Source organism: Eriocheir sinensis, chromosome 60, assembly GCF_024679095.1.
Source record: "Eriocheir sinensis breed Jianghai 21 chromosome 60, ASM2467909v1, whole genome shotgun sequence".
NCBI classification, from domain to species: domain Eukaryota; kingdom Metazoa; phylum Arthropoda; class Malacostraca; order Decapoda; family Varunidae; genus Eriocheir; species Eriocheir sinensis.
This window is the reverse complement of record NC_066568.1, coordinates 3,287,718-3,299,064: the sequence shown is the minus strand read 5'-3', so window position 1 is coordinate 3,299,064 and position 11,347 is coordinate 3,287,718. Positions and strand designations below refer to the sequence as shown.

Genomic DNA, 11,347 nt, shown 5'->3' with positions numbered 1-11,347 from the left:
GGGAAAATAAAGAGAGGAAGGGAAGTGAAGGAAAAATATGATAAAAATAGAAGGAAAAATTAGAATAAAATCTCTCTTTTTACCTCCCCTATGCAAACCTATATTGTCTTAGAGGGAAAATGAAGCAAGGAAGGGAAGTGAAGGAAAAATATGATAAAAATAGAAGGAAAAATTAGAATAAAATCTCTCTTTTTACCTCCCCTATGCAAACCTATATTGTCGTAGAGGAAAATAAAAGGAGAGGAAGGGAAGGATAAGGGAAGGGAAGGGAGGGGAAAATATAATAAATAGATATACGTATTTTTAAATTTCCGCCGCTCATAATGGACTTTCAGCATTAACGGATTAAGTTCCCCCCAATTAGTCTGTTATATTGAGGGTTTACTGTAATAATGAGAACAAGGAAAAATAATAGAAAAACAAAATCCATCTCTCTCTCTCTCTCTCTCTCTCTCTCTCTCACCTTTCTCCAGTACCCTCACTTACTTTCTCAATTTCTCTCTCACTCACTTTCAAATGCCCCGTCTCTCTCTCTCTCTGTCTTACCTTGAATGCGGCAGAATCTCGTGATCGGCTGAAGATGAAGAGGGCCTGCAGGGGGGGGCTGGCACTCATTCAGGCTCACATTACTAGTGGCACTGTGGTTGTTGGTGGTGGTAGTGGCTGGGGGGCTGAAGGGGCACTGGGGTAGGCTGAGGGGGGCGCCAACCCACTCAGGTGAATTGGGGGGCCTTCCTCTGTTCCCCCTTCTTCTGCGTCTCCTTCCATTTCCTCGGTTCATGGTCCTAATCCCACTTTGTCATTGGGGGTCGGAGGGGTGGGGGGGGGTGGGGGGGGGCAGGTAAGGCAAGGAGGTCTGGGTCATAGGAACATTAGGACTGAATACCTTGTGACTTGCATCGAATACTGAAGAGATCAGATATTACTTGGGAGGGATCGGACACTTCTTGTGAGATTGGATTCTTCTTAATTGGACTTGAACACTTCTTGAGGGGAATTGGACACTTTTGTGGAGTCGAACTTGAAGTGTGAGTTGAGGTGAGAGGATGCGGAAGTTAGCGAGTGAGATTAGAAGACCGTTTGGGGTTTGAGGATTACTAAAGAGAGATCGAATATTACTTGGGAGGGATTGGACACTCCTTGTGAGATTGGATTCTTCTTAAATGGACTTGAACACTTCTTGAGGGGAACTGAACACTCTTTGGTGATGACGTTTGAGGACTTGAACCTGAAGTGTGAGTTGAGGTGAGTGAGAGGATTCAAAAGCTGGCAAGTGAGATGAGAAGACCGTCTGGGGTTTTAGGAATGGAATTGAATGTTTTAGATATGAGTGAGGGGGGAGCGGGTTGTGCGGGGTGTGTGTGGGTGGGCGGGTGGGTGGGGGGGGGGGTATGCGGTGCTTCCTTGAGGATTATATATATGCTTCTTGAAACTGCGACTGAGGAAGTGAATTGGCCAGTATGAGTTCATTTATCTGGAAAAGGAGAAAATAAATAATTGGTTAAAACTTGTATCTGTATAAACTGAAAATAAATAACATAAATAAATAAATAAAATAACTTGGCTTCTCTCTCTCTCTCTCTCTCTCTCTCTCTCTCTCTCTCTCTCTCTCTCTCAAACACACACACACACACACTATATATAAAAACATTATATTTAACATTATATAACTGCATGACTGTACACAACTATCAATAAATGTGTATATTCTTATAATCAAATGTTCTAATATAAGGCACTGTCATTTTCACAAGCAAAACTCTTAATAAAAAGTAATGAGAAAGCCATATTGAAAAGGTGTGTGAATTGATAAAAATAATTGTGTGTGTGTGTGTGTTCTTACCAATTAATATTTTTCCTGAGTTAGACTTACAATGTCACTTATTTTACCTAATTTCTCCTATCAAGCCATAAACTATACTATTACTGACACATTATTCATTCAGTAAAGCAATCCTTCCATGTGTGTGTGTGTGTGTGTGTGTTACCCTACATCCAGGACCCTATAGGCATGTAAGGAGGGGTAGGGGGGGGAGGCTGAGGAGGGGGCACTGACCCTGAACTCACCAAGGCCCAGGAGACCAGCCACCGAGCCTATGCTAGCCCACCAGTCCTAGGGTTGGCTGTGGTGCATGTTGGTACTCTTGGCACTGTAGGTCTTGGCGGGGTGTGGCGGGGCGCGGCGGGGCAGGCACGAGTCTTCCCTAAGCTGGGCAAGAGGAGGCTTACTAAGGGGCAGGATGGACCAGTAAGCGAGTGAGCGGTCGGCACAAAAAATGATAAAAAACAATTCAATAAATAGAATTAAACATAGACCGGCACAGAAAAAAATGTTAACTTCTTTATATTTAATCGACGGAGAAAGTATGAAGACAAACGTGGCTCTCATCAATCCGTTACTGTTACGTCTGCGGCAGCCCTTCCAAACACAGCTCTGTTATGTTCTGGTTCTGTACAGTGGTGCGCAGGGCACTGCGGCGGCACACAACCGCATGGAGAGTGTGTATATGCTTTGTCTGTTTGTCTTGTGGAGGCTGTTTGGGTGATGGGGTGTGGAGGATGGCCCGGGAGGGGGGGAGGGCGTGGAGGGTGGAGGAAGGAAGGAATGGGGTGGGGGAGAGGGGGGGGGTCAAGAGGGCTAGGGGTGGCCAGGCTCCACACACACGTCCACAACACTATCACAGTCTGGGGGGCAGCGTTGGGGCGGGTGGCCTCGGGGCCTCACAAGTCGCTGGTCTGGGCCTTGGTGGGCGTGGGCGTGGGTGTGGGGGAGGCGGGGGCGGGGGCGGAGTCTGCCATGATGGCGCTGCAGCACTTGCTGTACTCCTTGTACAGGTGCATCAGGTTGGGGGGCCGGGGCGTCCTGAAGGGGCCGGCGCTGCTGCCGCGCGCCTCCGGCCCGGCGTTGAGGATCAGCTCCAGCAGCTGCTGTATCATCTTGAACTTGGTGGGGGACACCACCCCCCACTCCCGGTCCAGCGGCTGGCACCAGCTGGCGCGCACCTGCTCTATGGTGGTGCGGTCCTCCTCCGCGTCGCTGGCCACCAGCTGGGATATGGCCGGCACCACCAGGCTGGTCACCACGCCGGGGATCTCCCCGAGCTGCTCTGCCTCGCCCTCCACGAAGGTGTCCACCAGCCGCCGGTTGAGGGCCAGCAGGCAGGAGTTGCGTGCCCGGCACAGCACCCGCCAGTCCAAGGTCTTGTGTGGCCCCGCTGGCGGCCGCTCCTGCAGCTCCCGGTGGATCTGGCAGGCCCGCAGCAGGTGAGGCAGCGCCCCCTCCAGGGCCCCGCTCTGCTGCTGCTGGTGGCCGTACACCAGGTGCCAGGCACAGACCACCAGGGACCGGTAGTGCTGCACCCACCCCCGGTAGAGGCTTCCGCCACCGCTCTCACCTCGCTGCAGCTTGTCGGTCAGCTGGCGCAGCTGGTGGGTGGCCTCGCGCTCTGCCTGCTCCACCACGGGGCTGCGGTGGGCCAGGCTGCGGGCCACCTGCACCACCACCTCACAGCCGTACGCCTGCATCAGGTCCTTGCTGTACGGCTGCATCCGGTGATCGGGGAGCATGTTGCGCATGATGTACATGGCAAAGTCCAGCAGGACCAGCTCGCAGAGAAAGCCGTTGGCGTCCCTCGTGTTCACGTCCACACACTGCAGGTGACCCATCTGCATGTTGAGCAGCTGGTAGAGTATGGGGCCGGGGCGGGGGGTGGCAGCCTTCTCCGCAGCCCTGGTCAGCTCCTCCCGCACCATGAGGGTCAGCATGGTCTCCATCTCCACGAAGAACTTGCCGTCCTCGCCCTCCTGCAGGCACACCACGTCCGGGGAGCCGGGCGCCGGCGGCGGCGGCGGGGCGCAGGTGGCCACCGCCTGGGTCTGGGGCACCTCGGTGACAATGGCGGCCTCCTGCATGCAGTCCCACTCCTCCAGCTCCCTGGCAAAGGCCTGGTTGTCACCCTTGATGTGCTCCTGCAGGTCCAGGGCCAGGCCGGCCAGCAGGTCCTCCTGGCTCTTGGGCGCGGCGGGGAAGAGCGTTGGGTAGCGTCCCTGGTCTATGTACAGGAGGCAGTAGGCGCTGGTGTTGTTGTGGCCGCCCACGCTGTCCTGCAGCACCTCCTGCCAGCTGGCCTCCACCACCTGGATGTCGTTGAACTTCATCCAGCCGCCGCTGACGGGGTCATGGATGTACACCCAGTAGTGGCCGGCGGACGCCTGGCCCTCGTGCACCACGGCGGCGTGCAGGCGGTAGGGCACCTGGCGCAGAGCCGGCTCCTCGTACACCTGGGCCAGCTGGTGCTCCAGCTCTGCGATGAGGCGCCGCAGCTCCTCCACCTGGGCCGTGATGTCCCGCAGCCAGCGCGAGAGGCAGCCCTGCAGCGTGGCCAGCTCAGGCCCAGAGATGGACCGCGGCGCTGGCGGCAGCAGCCTCATGCGCTTGGTGGGTGACGGCACTTGTTGCGGCTGCTGCTGCTGTTGCTCTCCAGCCCCTGCCTCCCGACTGCCCCCCTCTTCCTCCTCCTCCTCCTCCTCCTCCCGGGGTGCCGGGGAGGGGCGGGGCAGACAGTCGGGGCCGTCCTCGGCCATCTCCACGTCATCCTCGGACCCGTCCACCTCCATCATGGGGGGCGAGGGGGCGTCCTGCCCTGCCTCGCCGCTGCCCCGCCCCGTCTGTGCAAAGTCCAGGGTGTAGCGCAGGATGTCTGCGATGGGGTATTGGGCGGCACCGGAGCCGTACTTGAGGTAGCGGTCCAGCGTGCGGTGCAGGGCGCCCAGCCGGCCCCTCAGGCTGGCCACGCGCACCTGCTTCTCCTGCACCAGCTGCTTGTTGGCCTCCATGTAGCGGTCCATGAACAGGAACTCGGGGAACTCAAACTTGTTGTGCACCTTCTCCGCACGCTTCTTCTCGTGGGAGTACTCGTACCGCGACAGCGAGAAGATGAGCACCGGCGGCAGCATCTTGAACCAGGTCTCCTGGCGGGGCGGGGCGTTGGGGCCGCTGCCGGCCGGGGCGCTGCTGCTCATGGAGGCCAGGATACTGTCGTGGATGTGTCGGTAGTTGGTGACTCGCAGCGGGTATTGCCCGAAGGCCTCCTGCTTGGGGCCCTCCTCCTGCTGCTCCTGCTGCTGGGGCTGATCCTCCTGCTGCTGCTGTGGTGGTAGTTGCTGCTCCTGCTGCTGAGGCTGGGGCTGATCCTCCTGCTCCTGCTGCTGCTGCTGCTGTGGCCGCTGCTCCTGCTGGGCGGCCTCCTCGCATGCCTCCTTCTTGGCCTGGCCGTAGAACAGCTTCATGATGGGGTTGTCAAAGTCGGCGTCCTTGGAGATGTGTCGGCCACAGCTCTCCTTCTCCACGCCTTGCCGCCGCAGCAGCTGCTGGAACTCCTCCTCCAGGCGCTCCAGCAGCTTGTGGGTGAACTCGCACACGTCCTGCTGGGCGTTGCGGCGCATCTCCTGGCCTTGGAACACCTGCACGGCCGAGGACGGGTCCACATACTTCCTGTGCGAGCCGATCATGAGGGCAAAGAGGCGGCGCAGGGCCGGCACCAGCTGGGCGGCCTTGTGGCCCTCCTCCATGTGCTCCTCGCCCTCCGGGTGCTGCGAGAAGTCCAGGATGAGGTCCCTGAACACGGGGATGTGGAACAGCGGCTGGATCACAACGTTGAACCAGCAGGAGTTGCCGATGTTCTTGAGGCCGACGGGGCGGCCAGACAGGCGGCGGCGCTCCCTGGGGTTGAGCAGGTCCACAGTGGCCTGGGGCTGGGAGTCCTTGAGGGACGCCTCCAGCGCGCGGGACACCTCCTGCTCCTCCGCCGACACACCCAGGGTGGCCGCCCCCTCCTGGTCCTGCAGGCTCAGCTCGATGGCCTTCTGCAGGTCATCGTTCTCGTCACAGGACAAGTCGATGGTGGGGATGTCCCTGCCGGGGGGTGGTTCCTGCTGGGGGGGGTGCTCCCCCGGGCCCCCGGCAGGCTTGGGCGGCTCCGAGCCCAGGGTGATGGAGGGGGGCATGGCCGCCTCCAGGGGGGGCACTGCGTCACTTTGACCAACTGTGTCCCGCGCCACCCCACACATGGGGCGCCCGCCTCCCACCCACCCTCACCCTCACCCACACCAGCCACACACCGCTACTTCATGGGGGGCTGCACCGGGGGGCGGCAGCGGCAGCAGCGCACGTCAACAAACGCAGTGGCGGAGATGAGAGGCAGCAGGAGCGGTGGCGGCGGGCGGGAGCATCACCAGAGCCGCCAGTGTCACGTTCCCACTGCCACGTACACACTCACTCTGCCGCCACGCGCTGGGCTGCACGGCCGCCACTCAATGTCCGCAACACAATACACGCAACACTCCACTAGTCATAGTTAATTACAACATCCTGGAATGCAAGGGAGAACACATTATTGCCAACACCACTTCGGTCACCACCACTCCTTGCCTCACCACACACCAAGCAACACCCTCACCACCACCACCACCACCACCAGGCAGGAGTAAACAAACGACAATAAACCAACATCAAGTACTCTCATTTTCTGATTCGTATATGAAAATAATAACTGCCTATTTTTTCTTACTAAAGACTGAACAAATAATAAGTCTGGGATGGTGGCGTTCCTTTAATGGCCTTGGGTTGCTTAGGGTTCACTTCTTAATGTCTTGCCACAATAGATCTTGCACTAACACCACCCTTAATTTTCTTTTTTTACAATAGAGGAGACAGTTCAAGGGCAAAAAAGAGGAAACAATAATGAAAGAAAAAAGCCCGCTACTCACTGTTCCTATGATAAAGTAATGGACTACAGCATTTTTTCCTTTTTTAGGCTTTTCTTGAGGGGCCTAGATGGTAATAGCCCCAGCCCATCACGGCGCAGGCAAGTGTTTATAGTGGCGCCATCCTGGGATACACTAAAACACTCTGGCCTCTTTATACGGAAGGTGGTCACAAGGCTTTGAAATGGTACAGAAAATGCTTGATGTACCGTGATATAATGCACGCCAATACTGTGTGACCCAGACTTAACGCAGGGAATCTTGTGTGAAAGCTTAACCCCTTGACTGCGGATTTCCTACAAGACATCACCAAGCTACAGAAATGGAACAAAAAGTGGCTGCTACAATTCAATGAAGAAAAATGTATAGTCCTGCACCTTGGGAGGGGATATCCAGCATACCAATACCACCACAGAGGCAGAGAAAGACCTGGGAGTGTATGTTACCAGGCTACCAGTGAAGGCAAAATCCCTGCCAATCGCAGCGGACGGGTTAGCCAACATTTACTGCAGCGCATTCAGAGAAGTAAAATACAATGATGTCAGTATTAACTTCATGTGGGTTGGTTACATTAATTTCCAGATTATCAAAGGGGGTGTTTTGACTAAGGCAAGATATTTTGAACATTGCATTAGAGTTTAAGTTATATGGCTAGTTTGTTTTTTCAATGACATATTTTGATTGAGTTAGCTAGTGTTGAGTTTTCAGGTAAGTTGACATATTAAAAGTGTGTTACCTGGCTGTTACCCACACCAGTTACTAAACGTCACATTAGAATTTATTAAGTTTGTGGCTAGTTTGACTGTTTAATTCCATTTTGGGGAAAGGTAGTAAGTGTTCTAGCCTTGCCTACCTATGAACAGGGTAGTCGGGAATTAAGAAGTAACTAGCCAGAAACAGCTTGGGAGAATATTCTTATAGGTTATCGTTTTGAGATTGTTTTCTTTATTTTAATTCTGGTGGTGGTGGAAGACTCCTTTTTGAAGAACAAGGGATTGAACAAAGTAAAAGAACGATCTTTAAATTCTGGGAAATACGAGAGAAAAAGATAAAATCAATATAGTGAAGCCAAATCAGAAATAAGACCCAGACCCAGACCACAAGACCACAGTATCAAGATCACATCAGGAAATGCCGATCCAAAGGCAAGACTTCCGCTATCTACCTCAACCTGAACCTGGTGGTATGTAGCTATGAATACTTCTGACACTAAAATAAAACATCACCATGAGTGTTACTAAAATCCCAACACACAATCAACAAAACTAAGAGCCTGCAACACACAACACACCATAACCACGAGTATTTATAGATGCCACAGCAACACGCAACACTAATGGCAACACCCTTACACACTAAAATTAGCCCCCCCCCATGAGTGTTACTAAAATCCCAACACACACTCAACACAAATAAGACCCTGCAACACACAACACACCATAACCACGAGTATTTATAGATGCCACAGCAACACGCAACACTGATGGCAACACCCTTACACACTAAAATTACCCCCCCCCATGAGTGTTACTAAAATCCCAACACACACTCAACACAAATAAGACCCTGCAACACACAACACACCATAACCACGAGTATTTAAAGATGCCACAGCAACACGCAACACTAATGGCAACACCCTTACACACTAAAATTAACCCCCCCCCCACGAGTGTTACTAAAATCCCAACACACAGGAGACCCCACAACACATAACACGCCATAAATAGGAGTGTTTCTAGACCCAGCAACAAAACAGCAACACAAAAATAATAAAAAAAATCCCATAACCCAAAAATAAAGACGTAACACCCAGACACACTAAAATTAACCCCCTCCACGAGTGTTACTAAAATCCCAACACACAGGAGACCCCACAACACATAACACGCCATAAATAGGAGTGTTTCTAGACCCAGCAACACAAAAATAAAACACGCACCACCCTAAAAATAATAAAAACCCCATAACCCAAAAATACATCGTGACACACTAAATTAACCCACATCCACGAGTGTTACCAAAATCCTCAACACAAACTCAACACAAATAAGACCCTACAACACATAACACACCATAAATAGGAGTGTTTCTAATCCCCTCAACACAAAAAGCAACACAAAAATAATAAAAAAAAAACATAACCCAAAAATAAAGACGAAACACAGGACCCGCCGCCATGTTGCCCCACACGCCCTATTTCACACCTTTCCGGCCGCCTCCTTCAGCCTCCCCGCATCCTACGCCTCTAAGGATACTCAAGGGGTCCTGCGGGGTGGGAGGAGGGCGATAAATGGAGGAGGGAGAAGGAAGGACACCGTACCCGCCATTGAACACCTGACTCCCGCCTTGCGCATCTTGTTGACATTGCTATTATTACTATTATTATTGCTATTAGATTTGTTATTTGGGGTTTTATGCTTTATTTGGGGTCTAAATTTGACTTAGAGGCTTTTGTGAAATTTTGATAGGGCTTGGTTACTTATTTGCATCTTGTTGACATTGCTATTATTACTATTATTATTGCTATTAGTTGTATTATTTGGGGTTTTATGCATTGTTTGGGGTCTAAATTTGACTTGGGGGCTTTTGTGAAATTTTGATAGGGCTTCGTTACTTATTTGCATCTTGTTGACATTGCTATTATTACTATTATTATTGCTATTAGATTTAGTATTTGGGGTTTTATGCTTTATTTGGGGTCTAAATTTGACTTGGGGGCTTTTGTGAAATTTTGATAGGGCTTCGTTACTTATTTGCATCTTGTTGACATTGCTATTATTATTGCTATTAGATTTGTTATTGGGGGTTTTATGCATTTTTTGAGGTCTAAATTTGACTTAGGGGCTTTTGTGAAATTTTGATAGGGCTTGGTTACTTATTTGTACCTTGCTGACATTGCTATTATTACTATTATTATTGCTATTAGATTTAGTATTTAGGGTTTAATGGATAATTTAAGGTTTAAATTTTACTTGGGTGCTTTTCTAATAGGGTTTACCTACTTATTTGCCTCTTGACATTATTATTATTACTATTTTTATTATTATTATTATCATTATCTTTATTATTTAGGGTTTATTGGGTTATTTGAGGTTTATATTTTACTTGGGTGCCTTTCTGATAGGGCTTAATTGCGCTTATTTGCCCCTTTTGAACATTACCATTATTTCCATTATTATTGGTATTATTAGGTTTATTTAGGGTTTTATACTTTGACTTTTTTTTCCTGGTCTCTTATTTTCCTACTCACACTATTTCAAGGGGTTACTGTTTTAAAATGGGACAAGTTTACTTCCATTTCCCTTCGCAAACTCTCTGATTAGCGTTGTGATACCCAGTTGCAGGTGTGTGTAGGTGTGTAGTTATGTCAGATGTGTGTATGAGAAATGTACGGATCAGGTGTGTTCGTGTTACCTGGATCCACATATGTGACTTAATTATTATATTAGTTTCGTCACTTGAAGACCTATATTATATGTCACCCAAGCGTTATATATGTTACCCAGCTGCAGGTGTGTGTGTAAATGTGTAGGTGTGTCAGGTGTGTGTATGTATGTGTGTATACGTATATGTGTCAGGTGTGTTTAATTTGTGTTTACCTGTCCAATTGTATAACTAATTTAACTTATCACATGAACACCTATATACTCATTCAGTTATTAAATACCTTCTTATATATGTCAGGTGTACGTAAAGGAATTGTCAGGTGTATTTGTGTTACCTGTCCATGTACAAATAATTAACTCGTATGCACTTTAAATTAACTCGTACCACTTTAAATTAACACACACATTCATTCATTCACTCTTATACATACGTCAGGTGTGCGTAAAAGTAAAAAATCAGGTGTGTTTGTGTTACCTGTTCACATGTGGCTAATGAACTTAAATTACGTCACTCTGAACACATGTATACGTAATTAATCTACATCCACTCACTCATTAAATACCTTGACACACCTGCTGAACGCCCGCCGCACACCTGGAAGGGACGTACACTGGCTAGGTCTTCTTAGTATTTCGTCACAGCGGCTGGTTTGGATTTATAAGTATTGCGTCATCGTTACATGGATAAGCTGCTGGAGGTGCGCGCTGTCGCCTTTGCAACGGCACCGATTGTTTTTATGCTGTATTTGGGATTTTAATTAAGCTTGGGTGCTATTCTAATGGAGCTTGGTTACTGTTTTTACTAGGTTCATATTTCATGCTCCTTTATGATAAATGATTGTCTCTTCCATTTAGGTTAATATAGGGGATTTCCTTTCCTCGTTTTCCATAATAAACTATCAATCAATCAATCACAGTTCCTCCACATAGTTATTTTTCCTTTTATTTTCACTGTGAACGAGAACTTTTTTTCCAGCACCGCAATATTCAGTTTCAAGGGAGTTTTTGATTTTTTTCATGAGCAGACAGTTAACCAGCATCACATTATTCGTTTTCTTTCCTTATACATCAACACGTGACCTGATCTTTTACCTTCATGCCTATCCCATCAACAATTCAACCTTTTATTACATACATATACTCGTGGATAATGTAACATCTTAAGACATTTTTGAGGATAAAGTTAATTCGTG

The 11,347-nt window shown here is 49.7% G+C and overlaps 1 protein-coding gene across 3 annotated transcripts; it reads right to left on the bottom strand.

Moving 5' to 3' along the window:
* Positions 1-795: 795 nt before the first annotated feature.
* Positions 796-10,838, bottom strand: LOC126985733 (ubiquitin carboxyl-terminal hydrolase 25-like). 3 transcript variants are annotated; one of them, XM_050840969.1, is made up of 3 exons: positions 10,718-10,838; positions 2,068-6,370; positions 796-1,474 (listed from the first exon to the last, which is right to left on the bottom strand). In XM_050840969.1, exon 2 carries the CDS (start codon positions 6,067-6,069, stop codon positions 2,722-2,724), a length of 3,348 nt encoding a protein of 1,115 aa, XP_050696926.1. In that variant the 5' UTR covers positions 6,070-6,370; positions 10,718-10,838; the 3' UTR covers positions 796-1,474; positions 2,068-2,721. The 3 variants fall into 3 exon arrangements, with proteins under 3 accessions (XP_050696926.1, XP_050696927.1, XP_050696925.1); XM_050840970.1 differs by lacking the exon at positions 10,718-10,838 and adding an exon at positions 9,089-9,117; XM_050840968.1 differs by lacking the exon at positions 10,718-10,838 and adding an exon at positions 8,973-9,114.
* Between the last annotated feature and the right edge of the window lie 509 nt (positions 10,839-11,347).

Bases quoted from the DNA above. Each gene is read 5' to 3' on its own strand.
- LOC126985733 (XM_050840969.1), bottom strand. From the start codon at position 6,069: ATGTGTGGGGTGGCGCGGGACACAGTTGGTCAAAGTGACGCAGTGCCC.